The 13,926-nt window shown below is 42.0% G+C and overlaps 1 protein-coding gene across 1 annotated transcript in view; it reads left to right on the top strand.

Annotated features, from left to right (window-relative positions):
- Positions 1 to 13,926, top strand: part of Maats1 (MYCBP associated and testis expressed 1) — a 42,732-nt gene that overhangs the window by 842 nt on the left and 27,964 nt on the right. Inside the window, exons 2-7 of the mRNA XM_031363855.1 lie at positions 4,251 to 4,327; positions 5,030 to 5,187; positions 6,608 to 6,691; positions 7,584 to 7,640; positions 8,040 to 8,221; positions 11,985 to 12,162. Of these exons, the coding sequence (XP_031219715.1) occupies positions 4,251 to 4,327; positions 5,030 to 5,187; positions 6,608 to 6,691; positions 7,584 to 7,640; positions 8,040 to 8,221; positions 11,985 to 12,162 (736 nt within the window). The remainder of the gene's footprint in view (positions 1 to 4,250; positions 4,328 to 5,029; positions 5,188 to 6,607; positions 6,692 to 7,583; positions 7,641 to 8,039; positions 8,222 to 11,984; positions 12,163 to 13,926) is intronic.

Raw genomic sequence — 13,926 nt, 5'->3', positions numbered from 1 at the left:
TCTTCTTCCAACCTTTTATTAATCAAAACATTGTTGATAAACTCAGTGCACTGGTTCCTGTAGGACCAATTAAACTCCAATTTATGTTATGCCCTGATTTTCCAATTGTGATTTTTCTCCAGACCTTAGGTTCTGGTTCACACATGTTTATCATTCTCTTGAGCCTGTTACACACCGTACACAATATTATGTATAAAAGTGTTAACTACAGACTCTCTTCTTCTGAAGACCCATTTCCTTGGATTGGGTTGTGTAATTACCAATTGCATGCTCTCTTAGTTAAGGTTTCTAATGCCGAGACAAAACGCCATGACCAAAAAAGCAAGTTGGGAAGGGAAGGGTTTATTTAGTTTACACTTCTACATTACTGTTCATCATCAAAGGAAGTCAGGATGGGAACTCAAGCAGAGCAGGAAACTGGAGGCAGGATCCGATTCAGGAGCCTTGGGCAGTGTTGTTTGCTCTCTAAGGCTTGCTCAGCCTGCTTTCTTATAGAACACAGGACCACCAGCCCAGGGATGGCACCACCTACCATGGGCTGGGTCCTCCCCCATTGATCACTAATTGAGAAAGTGCCTTACATCTGAATCTCATGGAGGCATTTTCTGAACTGAGGCTTCTTCCTCTTTGATGACTCTAAACTCAAGTTGACACACAAAACCAGCCAGGACAACAAAAGCTTCTGTCTTAGGATTTTATTGCTGTGAAGAAACACCATGACCAGGGCAACTCTTTTAAAGGAAAACATTTCATTGAGTGGGCTTACTGTTTCAGAGGTTTAGTCCATCATCGTCATGGCAGAACGAATGGCAGCATCCAGGCTGATGTGATGCTTGGAACAGAGCTGAGAATTATATATACATCTTGATCCACAGGCTACAGGGAGAGACTGTGTGCTACACTGGGTGGAGCCTGAGTACAGGGGACCTCAAAGTGACACACTTCCTCCAACCAGGCCACACCTCCTAATAATTCCATTCCCTATGGGACAAGCATTCAAACACATGGGCCTATGGGGGCCATACTTATTGAATCCACCACACATGTTCTGTTCAGTGGTCTACTTTGTTTATTCTTGCTTCTGTCTTATGAAATAAATCTAGTAAATGTTTGGCCAGGGTATTTGTGTCCCTTGAGAAAAATCTACTTGGGAAATTAAATTTCTCTCTCTGAAAGCCACTTATGAGTTTAGTGTCGTGTTAGTTGATTTTTTTAAAAGTTATTTATTTCTTTATTTAATGTGCATGCATGTTTGACTACATATCTGTATGTGCACCACATGTGTGCCTGGTACTCTTGGAAGTCAGAAAAGAGCATCAACTTCCCTGGAGCTGGAGTAACAGATGGTTGTGAACCACCTTGTGGGTGCTAAGAATTGAACCCGAGTCTGCTGCTACATAGCTAGAACAACAAGTGCTCTTAACAGCTGAGCCATCTCTCGGGCCTCACATTGGATGATTTTAATAGATAATACACTCGGTCACCAGTACCTTTCATCACTAAAGATGCACCCAGTGAGCAGGTACTTACAGTAGTGAAGCAATCATTGGTTGACCGTTGGAGAGATAACTTGGGCCCATCATCCACACAGTCTATATAAGTCTAAAGGGATACATTCTAAAGATGGCTGATCTTATTTATTTCTTAGTAGAGAATATTTTCTTACGATGTCTACAATTCTCAAGGTGTGATGCTGTTTTGCATCTTTGGAGTGCACTGAACATGGTAAATGGTGGCTAAATGTATCCACTCTGCGTGTGTGTGATGAGAGAGGGGCAGAAACCAATACTGCATGCCCTCCTCAGTTGCTCTCCAGCTTATACTTTAAGACAAGGTCCCATTGACCATAGAGCTCATTGATACTGTTAGACTGGCTGACAGGAGCCCCAGGAATCCTCCTGCCTCCTCTGTCCTGGGATTACAATTACGCAGGCTGCTGTGCTGCTTTTTATGTGCATGCTGGGGCTTTGAACACATGTCTTCATGCTTGTGCAGTAAGCATTTCAGTGAATGATCCTTCTACCCAGCACTGTTAAATTTGTCCTCTTAACTGGAAATAGGTATAGTGTTTATATATAAGATTCCTCATCTCAAAGTAATTTTTACGTAATTCGGGACAAAAGAAGTCCATTCATAGGGAAGAAGGAGAAGGAGGAGGAGGAGGAGGAGGAGGAGGAGGAGGAGGAGGAGGAGGAAGAATATTTAGAGTTCTTGTTTGCATTCCAATTCCATAAGCTAACTTGAAATTCACAGGAAAGAAACACATCTAACAGATTCCTTGGTAAATGGAAGAAGGTAACAGGACTGACCATAGCTGTTTCAGTTAGGCAATGTCTAAACTCTCTAGTTTGCTTTCCAGTTAAGAAATTGCAAGCCGGCTGGAGAGATGGCTCAGCCGTTAAGAGCACTGACTGCTTTTCAAAGGTCCTAAATTCAGTTCCCAGCAACCACATGGTGGCTCACAACCATCTCTAATGGAATCTGATGCCTTCTTCTGGTGTGTCTGAAGACAGCAACAGTGCACCCCATATAAATAAAATAAATACATCTTTAAAAAAAAAGAGAGAGTTACAAGCCAGGCACACTGACCTCTAGTATTTTCCTCAGAAGGCAGGAGCAGGAGATCTCCTGCATTCAGGAGTTCAAGGCTAGCCTGGAAAACACAGCAAGATAACATTTTCAGTGTTGAAAATGAGAGAGGCCAGTAAGAAAACTCAGTAGTATATGAGGGCCTGATGACTTAGCTTTTCTTCCTAGCACCTACTCGATGCTAGGAGAGAGCTGGCTCCTGCAAGTTGTCCTTCGGCATCTGCACAGGAGTGCTGGCCGATGAACAAATGTAAAACAAATTGTTTTTAAAATGTGCGACAGTGGCACAGAGCTTGTGTGAGTAACCAACTAGTATCTGATTTGATTGAAGGCTCACTCCATGAGTTGGAACCTGTCCCCACCATGGCTCAGATGGCCATGAACCTGAGACTAGAGAGGCCACGGATATAGGGGACAATAAAATACTACTGTTCTGCTAGAGAAATGTAGCAATAAAGTGACTTCTGATTACATTCTGCTCGAGTCATGTTTCAGCATCTCGCTCAGCCATCACCAGAGAGGCTTCCTCCTGAAGTAGATGGGAACAAATACAGAGGCCCACAACTGAACAATGTACAGAGAATGAGAGACCTGGGAACCCTCAGTCCTAAATGGGACTGTCTCCATCAAATCCTTCTCCTCATGGCTCAGGGACCCCTGTGGAAGAGGAGGCAGAGAGATTGTAAGAGCCAGAGGGGATGGAAGACACCAAGGAAACAAGGCCTTCTGAACACAGGAGGACCAATGCCAAGATGAACTCGCAGAGACCGTGGCAGCGTGCACAGGGCCTGCACAGGTCTAAGGCAGATGGGGTCCCAGTGCTGAGAGGGGAAGTGGACACAAGCCTTATCCCTAGCCCAGAAACTATCTCCAATTGGTAACCACTCACAAAGGAAAAAATAGTTATCTCCAACTGAAGGCCAGGTTCCTTGCCCAGCAGTAGGTGGCCAACACAAACTGAACTCCACAGCATTTTTGAAGGTTCTTTGATGCATAATGCTTTGTCAGGGCTTTTTTTTTTTTAAACCTTACAGATCTTTTGCATATATATCATGGTTTTAATTTTTGTGTTTTTATGGGATTTTTTGTGAAAGGTAACATGTGTATCTCTGCCTCTGTGTTTTCTTTGGGGTCTTTTTCTTCTGTTTGTTTTTTATCTTATCCCAGTTTGCTTGACTTTTAATCTTATTTTAATTATCATTTTTAGATGCCTGTTTGTTTCTTTTTTTTTTAAAGATTTATTTATTTATTTATTTATTTATTTATTTATTATATGTAAGTACATTGTAGCTGTCGTCAGACACACCAGAAGAGGGCATCAGATCTCATTACAGATGGTTGTGAGCCACCATGTGGTTGCTGGGATTTGAACTCAGGACCTCCGGAACAGCAGTCAGTGTTCTTAACCGCTGAGCCATCTCTCCAGCCCCTGTTTGTTTTCTAAAGAGAGAGAAAGGCATGGATTTGGATGAGAGGGGAGGAGAAAAAGATCTAGAGGAGTTTGGGGAAGGAAAGCTCATCAGAATATATTGTATTAAAAATCTGTTTTCAATTTAAAAAAATAGAAAAACACATAAAAACGAGAGAGATGGATGAGAGAGAGTCACATTCTGCTCCCAGTAAACATACTTTCTTCTCTATATTGTCTTACTGCTTTACAGACCCGTTATTTATTGTGTCGAGTGAGAGGGACCATGCACAGGCCAATATCCAAGCCACCCTGGTTCGAAGCAGACTGGTAAGTCTGATTCATCTGCTAGCACAACCTAATCAATCCGAATCATCTGGTTTGGCTACTCACTAATCAGGATTTGGGGACTGTAGCAATTACTGTAGCGTGATTATGGGGGGCCAGGCCCATTAATACATGTAGCTCATTTCAAGGATTAAGTAATAGTGGACAAAGAACCCATACACTGGGCTGGAGAGATAGCTTAAAGTTAAGGATGCCTGCTGCTCTTGCAAAAGGATGGGAACTCAGTTCCCAAGACCCAGGTCTGGTGACTTATACCCACCTGTAACTGAATTGCTCATAACTCCATTTCTGGAGGATTGGATGACCTTTACTGACTTCTGTGGGCACCTGGCTTCACACACACCCACACACCCACCCATACACACACACACACACACACACACACAGGAATCCATAAACTGAAGTCAATGGAAATTACGTATGTACCCATGTTAACAAATTTAAGGGTTGGCAAGGCATATGTAGTACAAAATAACACAGTCTCAGCCCCTGCCACATACCTATCATTGTTGCCAGCTTTCTGAGTATCCTCATAGAGATAGTGTGTGCGTGTACCAGTAACTCCTCCTCTGCTGCTACATACGCCGTCTGTACTTTTGGAAAGCTTACACTATGATTTGTCTTAGAAAATCTGACTGCACAGTTTTGACCTTTTCCTCTCTGCCCTCCCCTTCCTAACATCAGAAAAAAGTTCCCAACTTTCGGTCCATGTTCAGTAACCTGTTTCATCATCCAAGATACTCTATGTACTGGAGCAAGTCAGACCCTGTCCCATTGCATGTCACTCGAGAGTGGAGGGGACAAGAAGCCAAACAAAAAGAAGTCCTCCGGCTTCGTGCTGCGTACGTACCAGGGCCTCCTGCTCTGAAACAGAGCCGTGCTTTTAGTGAATATATTGATATTTTAAAGACTTAATTACTCTGCATGATTTGAAAATTTACAGTTGTGATGTAAATCCCTCTTTCTAAACCAGGGCTGATTAAGAGGTAATCTTTGGGGCTGGTGAGATAGCTCAGTGGGGAAGAGCACTGACTACTCTTCGGAAGGTCATGAGTTCAAATCCCAGCAACCACATGGTGGCTCACAACCACCCATAATGAGATCTGACGCCCTCTTCTGGTGTGTCTGAAGACAGCTACAGTGTACTTACATATAATAAATAAATAAATCTTTAAAAAAAAAAAAAAAAGAGGTAATCTTTGGATCACTTTCCCCTGGCTGGGCTGCCGTGTCTGGCCTCAGTGGGAAAGGATGCATTTAGTCCTGATGTGACTTGATGTGCCAGGGTGGATTGGTGCCTGGGTTGCGGGGGGGCACCCTTTCTCTGTGGAGAATGGAAGGGGTAAACAGGAGACGGGGTAAGAAGGTGGGACTGGGAGTGCAGGAGGAAGGGGGGCTGTGAATTACTCACTATAAAGTGAATTAATAAATTAATGAAAAAATAAGTAATGGCTATACATTTGTATAAGTATATACACATAAATATGTATATATACATGTATATCCATTATTGCTTAATATATATAAACACATAATGATTAATATAAATATGTAATATATTACTATAATAAATATATAATTACATATAGTTATATAACATTATTACATATATCATAATATTGTTACATATACTTATATCATTATATATGATATACTGTATATTATATGTAATAAATAAACAGTATATATTTAACCACATATATGTGTGTATATTTTATATATATATAAAGCTAACTGCCCTCAGAAGGTAGGAATGCATATTTATGTGTATGTTAAAGGATAGCTCACCATTAAAGACAGGGATGACCCAGTCTGTTGTTTCTTTGGTTCACCTCAGAAATTGCAAGTGATTTTTTTCTGCTAGAGCCTTAACTATGGTTGGGTTTTTTTGTTTGTTCGTTTGGTTGGTTGTTTGGTTGTTGTTTTTGTTTTTGTTTTTTGTTCTTTTGTTTTGTTTTTGAGACTTACAAGTAAAACACCTTCAAAAACAATTCTACCAAAATCTTGATTATTTAACAAGCCATGGTAAGTTAATAAATAATGATGTGTCCCAGATAGGGCATGAAATTACCCTTTGAAACTCTGCCATTTTCATTAAGAGTGGCAATGTTTCTATTTGGGATTTTATAAACCTTACCTCCCAGCTCTGACTATAGCTAGTCTAAGACGCAGGACCGCTAAATGCTCTCTCTGTCCCTCCTACAACACACAGAAACATGGCATGTAGAGTTGACTCAAATCATTTTCTCTGCTTCTTTTTAGAATGGATGCCTCTTTCCAGATGCCTAAGGAAAAGTACAAAGATCCGGATGTTTCTGGAAAGAACCGCTATAGGTTCTTTGACAGGTAGAAAGTAAAGAGTAATAAATATTAGAGCCCCAAACTGTTGGGAGAGGTCCTTATGGTACAGGCAGCAATTCCAGATGTCAGCCATCCTGTTTAGCTCTTTACTTGAGGGCTACCTAATTTTCACAAGAGACATATCACAGAGGGTGAATGAGGTACCACAGCCACAAAGGATGCATAGCTGGTAAGAAGTGAAGCCAGATGTAGCATGCATCTTGAAGTCACAGTGCAGGAAAGCTGCCAATGTGTCAAATGGGCAGTACTAGTGAATGCTGCCTCAACACGGTCGAGGGATTTTCTGAATTTCCTTTGTGACTCATACTCCGTGATAATTGTAGACTCAAGGCAGACTAATCCAAAAGGAGGGTTTCCTTGCCAATCTTGGGTTAGAAAATAATCTCGACACCACATCTGAATAAGCTTCCTTTCAAACGTGAATTTGTGATCTACACTATGTTGTATAAACACTTCCTAATAGAGGTGTTCTGATACTTTTTTTGTTTGTTTGTTTCAGAAAAATGTTAACTTCTTAACTAAAGCAGATACAAATGCTTGGGTTCTTGGTGGAAGGGGGAGGTTTTAAAGGAAGCCCTTGATTGTTTCAGAAGGTTTCAGGAAACTTGAGAAGGTACTGGACATTTAATAAGTATCAGAAGCCCACGTAGAGAGATGCTCCTGAGAATATGGCTGCACAGGAGATGCCAGCGTGCACACTGAGGAAGCAGAGCTCCAGCTGTGCCCTCTACTGGCATACATCTAGAAATTTGTATTTTAAATAAGAACATCCCCAGTGGTTATTCAAACTCACTGATTTTTTAGGGAAGAGTAATTAAAATAAGGAGAAAGTTTTGAGCTGCTGTAAAAACCTCATGTGTGTGCTTTTTCCCCCCAGGCCCTTCCTGCCATTTCTTCAACAGGTGCCTCTCAACATTGTTTTATCGCCAGCCAAGTAAGTGACTTTATTTCAAAACCTTCTTAACTCACCGTTCACTTCACACTTGTTCCAGAAGGCAGCTTTCTAGGCCAATACTTTGCAAGCTCCGGATTGCCGGCCATCATAGGCAGGAGCCTTCCTGGTCCCTCTAGTGATTTTCTGTATGCCAAGGTCTGGCTATTATTGTTACATGGAATATCAAAACTCACTGTTAATTATTTTTTTCGTGGGTCATGGGTAATAGTTAAAAGAATAAGAGTAGAAATAAAGCATCAGATGTATGTTGCTGTCTTAATACCCTTTGTGTAGTAAGCATGGATGACTATGTCGATAGCGAGACAATGGTTTTTAACCTGGTTGTGTAGTATTTTAAGTGTTTGCATTGAGTTTCAGCCTTTACTTTTACCCTTGTAGGGTAGAACAATTTCTTTTTTCTCCCGAGTCTTCCAAGCATGCAATCATCCCTACCAAGTCCACCGTGGGCACTCAGACTGATTACCGGGATGCAGACGTTCAAACAGACCCATACTCTCCAGAATACGTTGTGTGTCAAGACACTATTCCTGAGCTCTTGACCCTGGCTACTCTGACTTGGGGTGAGTTAGTAATTCTCACTGAAGATTATAGATAGCAGTCTATACTCCTGAGTTCCTGGGAATGACCCAGATTCAGGCAATTCTGTTTTATACAGTGAAACAATAACTCACATATTTGGAGAAAATGTGTGCATAAAAATATTAGGAAGGGGCTAGTCTCTGTCTTTAGAACATACAAGAATAGCACACTATTCAACAGCAAGAAAACATTACCTCACTTAAAAATGGGCAACGAGCCTGACTAGACATTTCTCAAAAGAAGACAAGCTACCAGCAAATGTATTAACATATATATGTGTATATACCTATATATGTACACATATACACATATTTATACATATATTTATATATATACACACATATATATTATGTATATATTTCCAGAATGCAACAGAGAGATAAAATGAAATGAGAGTTAGTGTTGTAAGGTAGGAGAAAAAATATGGGATGAGATTCAGCCAGCAGCAGCAAAACTATTTTTATTTGTAGACAATGCTCATTTAAAAGCCTAATAAGGGGCTGTGATGATGATCCAGTGCTTAAGAACACTGGCTGATCTTCCAGCGGACCTGGGTTCAACTCCCAGGACCTCCGTGGTACCTCACAATCATCTGTGCCTTCAATTCCAGGGAACATGGCCTCTTCTGGCTTCTGCAGAGTGCCAGACATGCAAGTGGTGGAATATCACACATGCAGGCAAAACACCCATGCACAAAAAACAAAATTGTGATATTAAAAACAAACAAAACAAATGAACAAACAAACAGATAAACAAACAAAACCCTGGGCTGGAGAGATGGCTCAGCAGTTAAGAGCCCTGACTGTTCTTCCAAAGGTTCTGAGTTCAATTCCCAGCAACCACATGGTGGCTCACAACCATCTGTAATGGGATCTGATGCCCTCTTCTGGTGTCTCTAAAGACAGCTACAATGTATTCATATATGTAAAATAAATAAACAAATCTTAAAAAAAAAAAAAAGCAAACCCTAATAAAAGGCCAGCATGACCATGCACACCTTTAATCTCAGCACTCAGGAAGCAGAGACAAGTGGATCTCTGCGAGTTCTAGGCTAGCCAGTGTTGTACAGTGAGACCCTGTCAACAACAACACACTAAGTAACTAAAAAGAGTGATCCAAAGAGAGCCGATTGTGACATCAACATGCAAGACTAGCAACTCTTCTGTGTGCGTTATAATGTAAAATAGAAGTGTTATTGGAAAAGATCACAGAATAACTATGCCAAAGGAGAATGTGCTTGGTCACCTCGTCACTGGACATGCCAAGAATCTATAGAGGAAAATTTAAAATGGTTCTTTAGGCTTACGGAGGTGTGATGAAGGCAGAAACATGGCAGCTCATGCTGAAATGGATATGATTTCTTTCCTTAATAAGTTATAGTTCCAAGTGATTCTAACCTAAATTCCTAACTGTCCCTGTGGAGGTTAGCTACCTTTCTCAAATTCCCTTTTCAGTGGGCTACTCTGGTTTATAAAGCCTGCAGGAGGCAATGGAGATTGACTAGAAGCTGGTAAGGAGGGAGGAAGGGAGGGAGGGAGGGAGGGAGGGAGCTGTGACTACCTTCTGAGTGGAAATCTGGCACTTTCCAGAATTAAAGCAATCCTATCTTATGTTCTAGCTACCAGACTGGAGCATTTCTCTTAAGAATCCCAGGAAAGATCACAGTGGGCACAGTGAACCAAGGGCAGGGATGTTGGATGCAGTATTGTACAGACTCAGGATGTAGACTTGTGACCTTAAATGGAATGAAGCCCTCAGTCTCTCTGTGGGTGGAATCCATGACCCCCCCTGGGGTTGGATGAATAGGCTTTTCAGAATAACACATGTGTAATAGCTCTTTAGCCTTCAGCTGAGAGCAACCACATGTACCATGTTATCTAAGTCACTATTTTAAACAGTTGATACACTTTATTTTCATATACTTCTTTTTCCATTTCATCTCAGAATCAAATCTGGCTTCCAATTTATGCCTCATTATACCTCGATACATAAGAACACAAAATAGACTGCTGTTTTTAATACCAACCTCCACCCATACAGCTGACTTCAACTTTTAGCCCCTCGGTTTCTTTACTTGTAAACTAGAAATCATTATATTTCCACCATAGAGATCTGTTGGAGGGTGAATGAATTTGAACAGTTCTTGCTGCATTGTAAGTGATTAAGTCACAGATGCATGAACTTAACAGATTCACAAAATGCCAAGCTTGGGAAAAGTGCTCTGAATTCTTCCTGTGTTTGTCTTTGGAGAGGGAAGAGGAGAACAGGGCTCAATATGGGGATTAAAGTAATCATTAACTTTATTTTTACTCTTTAAATTTCTTCAATTAGAAAAGGTGAAAAAGATATTTGATAAATAACATAGCTGTCAAGTATGAATATTTATAATATTTTTGTACTTTTCATTTTTAAATACTAACCAAAACCCTACACAAATACTCTATTAATATATCTGTATATATTTTCATATGTAATAAACATGGGCTTATTCATTTCTTCCTAAGTTGTTCCCTTTTAGTTTTTAAAAACATACTTTTCTTAGCTTTAAAAAATTATAATTATACAATTGCAGGTGTGTGTGTATATGTGCATGTAAGTGCAGTGCCTGTGGAGGCCAGAAGAGGGCACTGGACCCCTTAGTGCTCACAGGCAGTTGTGAGCCGCCTGATGTAGGTGGTAAGGCCCAAACTCTGGTTCTGCAAGAACAGCATGCCCTCTTCACTGCTGAGCCATCTTTCCAGGCTCCATTCATTTCTTCATACATTAACCGAATTGGCAGCCCTTCCACTGATGAATGAACAAGACTTGGAATAAACAACACAGAGAATTAAGAAGTAGCTTTTTATATGTGGTAGAGACTTTTTTTCATTAGACTTTGGTGTATATGTTTTTTAATGAAAGAAAATTTCAAATATTACACAGGAAACCCACATGACACCGATTTCCCTTAGTAGTTTTCAGTTTTAGGAAGATGATATACCAAGTCGAAGCTGCCGGATGTGCAGTTGGGTTCCCAAACCTGTGCCAGAGAAACCAAGCTGAGGTAGGTCCCAACCTGTGTCTGTCTCTGAGCCATGAGCACAGCTCCATATGTATTTAAACTCTCAAAGCCAGATGCAAGGTATATATAGTTCTAGATTGTATATTCACTATAGGAGACAAAAATGCAAAGATTATCATTGACTGTTCTTTTTAAAAGTATGCATCTTTTTAACTTCCATTCAACTGAATCCCAATCACTGGTATATCTCTCCCTCTTCATTTAACATTTTTTTTGAAATTTTATTTATTTTTATCTCAAGTGTGTGGGGTGTCTTGCCTGCATTATACATCTATGCACTACATGTATGCAGTACTTACAGGAAAGGGAGGTCAGGAAAGGGTGTCGGGTCCTCTGGGACTGGAGTTACAGATGGTTTTGAGCTACCATGTGGGTACTGAACCTGTGTCCTTTGGAAGATCAGCCACTGAGCCGGATTCCCCAAGTCCCCTCTTTGCATTTTAAAACTATGGACTTGTCTAGTACAGAACTCTCCAACATGATTATTTGGTGGTCATTGAACATGTAGGTAACTAAAACAATGTCTGCTTCAGTAAGAGGAGGCATGAAAGCCAGAGATGATGCTAGTTTTCCCAGCAGCACCATGGTATATATATCCTAATCCTTGAATCTAAGGTAGGAGGAAAGCGTACAGGGGTGGCTCGCTTTTGCCCTATGTTCCTGAGCTCTGACATCCCCTGCAGGCCGAGGTCTCCCAGCAGGGCAAGCCGAGGTGGAAATGATAGAGCGGGCCCGGGAGAAGCGAGCTTGGGAAGCTACTCTGCCCCGACTGAATGACAGCTCCCAGGCTGAGAAGAGGAGGAAGATGATGAACGCCATGGAGAGGAAGGAGTGGGCCTTCAGAGAAGGGGAGATTGAAAAGTAGGTTCATGGGTCACTGAGAGCAATGTTCATACTTTATTATTTAACTTATTTCTTCATTTTGATTTTTCAAGACAGGGTTTCTTTGTGTAGCCTTGGCTGTCCTGGAACCCACTCTATAGACCAGGCTGGCCTCAAACTCAGAGATCCATTTGTCTCTGCCTTCGAGGTGATGGGATTAAAGGCGTGTGCCACCACCACCACTACCGCAGCCACCACCACCTGGCCACTTTATTAGTTTTGTTTTGGTTTGGTTTGGTTTGGTTTGTTTGTTGTTGTTTGTTTGTTTGGTTTTTAATCTGGAAGCATTTTCCCCAAATGCTCAAGGTATGCCTCAAGCTCTGTGAAGGTAAACATGAAACCAAAGAACAGGGTTTATCCTGACTGTCACAGAGTCCCAGCAATCTCTGCAAAGCATCTTAAAGACCCGCCCTGGGACATTCCCAGAACCACCATGCCTAGGCAAGAGGCCCTCTATGTCTTACAGAACAGCCTCATAGACAGCCCTCTCATTCCTACTCTCCAAGGCTCGTAGGTCACCTGAGTTCCAGCTGTTGCTGATGGAACACTTCCTGTTGGAAAGGCCAGTTGTGGAGGCTTTATCTGTGAAGAGATGAGCCACCATGTGGTTTGCTGGGAATTGAACTCAGGACCTCTGGAAGAGCAGTCAGTGCTCTTAACCACTGAGCCATCCCTCCAGCCTGTGTGGCTTAATTTTAAGAGCATCTGCTTCCCTAGAAGCACTTACATCACCTGGTCCCCACTTTCCTCCACTGTTTGCACTTAGAGAAGGCCTGAGACACACCTATCCTGTCTCTGGTCCTCCTACTCTTGGCCCCAACTTCCTCTTGGTCTTTTCTGAGACAGAATTTCCCTATGTAGTTCAGGTTGCAGGCTTTGAACTTGTGCTTTTGTGCATACCACACCAGGCTTCCCAATGCCCTTTGAATCATTTCATCTCCTTGGCTGAGGCTGGACCTCCCCATTCTCCATGTATCAGCCCCCACTCCTGTCTTCCTGCTCCTTGTCCCTCTGAGTTCCTATCTTCCTCCTGGCCTGGAACTGATCTTGTGTTGTAGGGTTGGCTCATAAGCCTGTATGTCAGCAGTGGGTCCCATTTGCCGTCGAGCACCCCGTAAACATTTGACAGATGAGCACGAAAGTTAATGAAGGAATTTCTAAATCAGAGTGGGACGCGCTCAGAGCTCTGTCGTGTAAGGAAAAGCTTGGCAGCTTTGTGGAGCTGAGACTGAAAGGAGGGAGACTCTTAGCTGGGAGGGCAGGTTGGGAGAGAGCCATAGATTAGATATAAGAAGCTTCTAGAGGAGGAACGATTCCCAGCGGGAATGCCGTAGGTGGGGATAGACTAGAATGAGAGGATTTGTTTGGTTTGTTTAGGGAGCCTCAGAAAACACCAGAGAATTCAAAGCCGGCAGAAGCAATGGTTCAGAAGCAGCTGGGGCAACAGCCTGGATGTGGCTGGATAGATGAAGCAAAGCAGCACAGGGGAACTCATGAGCACAGATTTATGAAGGAAAGGGGAAGTTATCAATTGAGTTGCTACCATGTCAAAACCAGCCCTGTCTCAAGCTCGCTTATTACCCCAGCTTTCTTCACTCCTCTTTCTTAACAGCCCGATTAACCTAGAACCATTCACAAACCTCTTGTTCTCTAGGTTCAGCTTCTCAGCCATTCTCTTCTCCATCTGCCTGCTCTCTGGCTGCACTTTGGCTTGTGCGCATGTGCGCCCTTTCCCCACGCCCC

The sequence above is a fragment of the Mastomys coucha genome, unplaced genomic scaffold (genome assembly GCF_008632895.1).
Source record: "Mastomys coucha isolate ucsf_1 unplaced genomic scaffold, UCSF_Mcou_1 pScaffold12, whole genome shotgun sequence".
NCBI classification, from domain to species: domain Eukaryota; kingdom Metazoa; phylum Chordata; class Mammalia; order Rodentia; family Muridae; genus Mastomys; species Mastomys coucha.
This window is presented reverse-complemented; position numbering and strand designations above follow the sequence as displayed.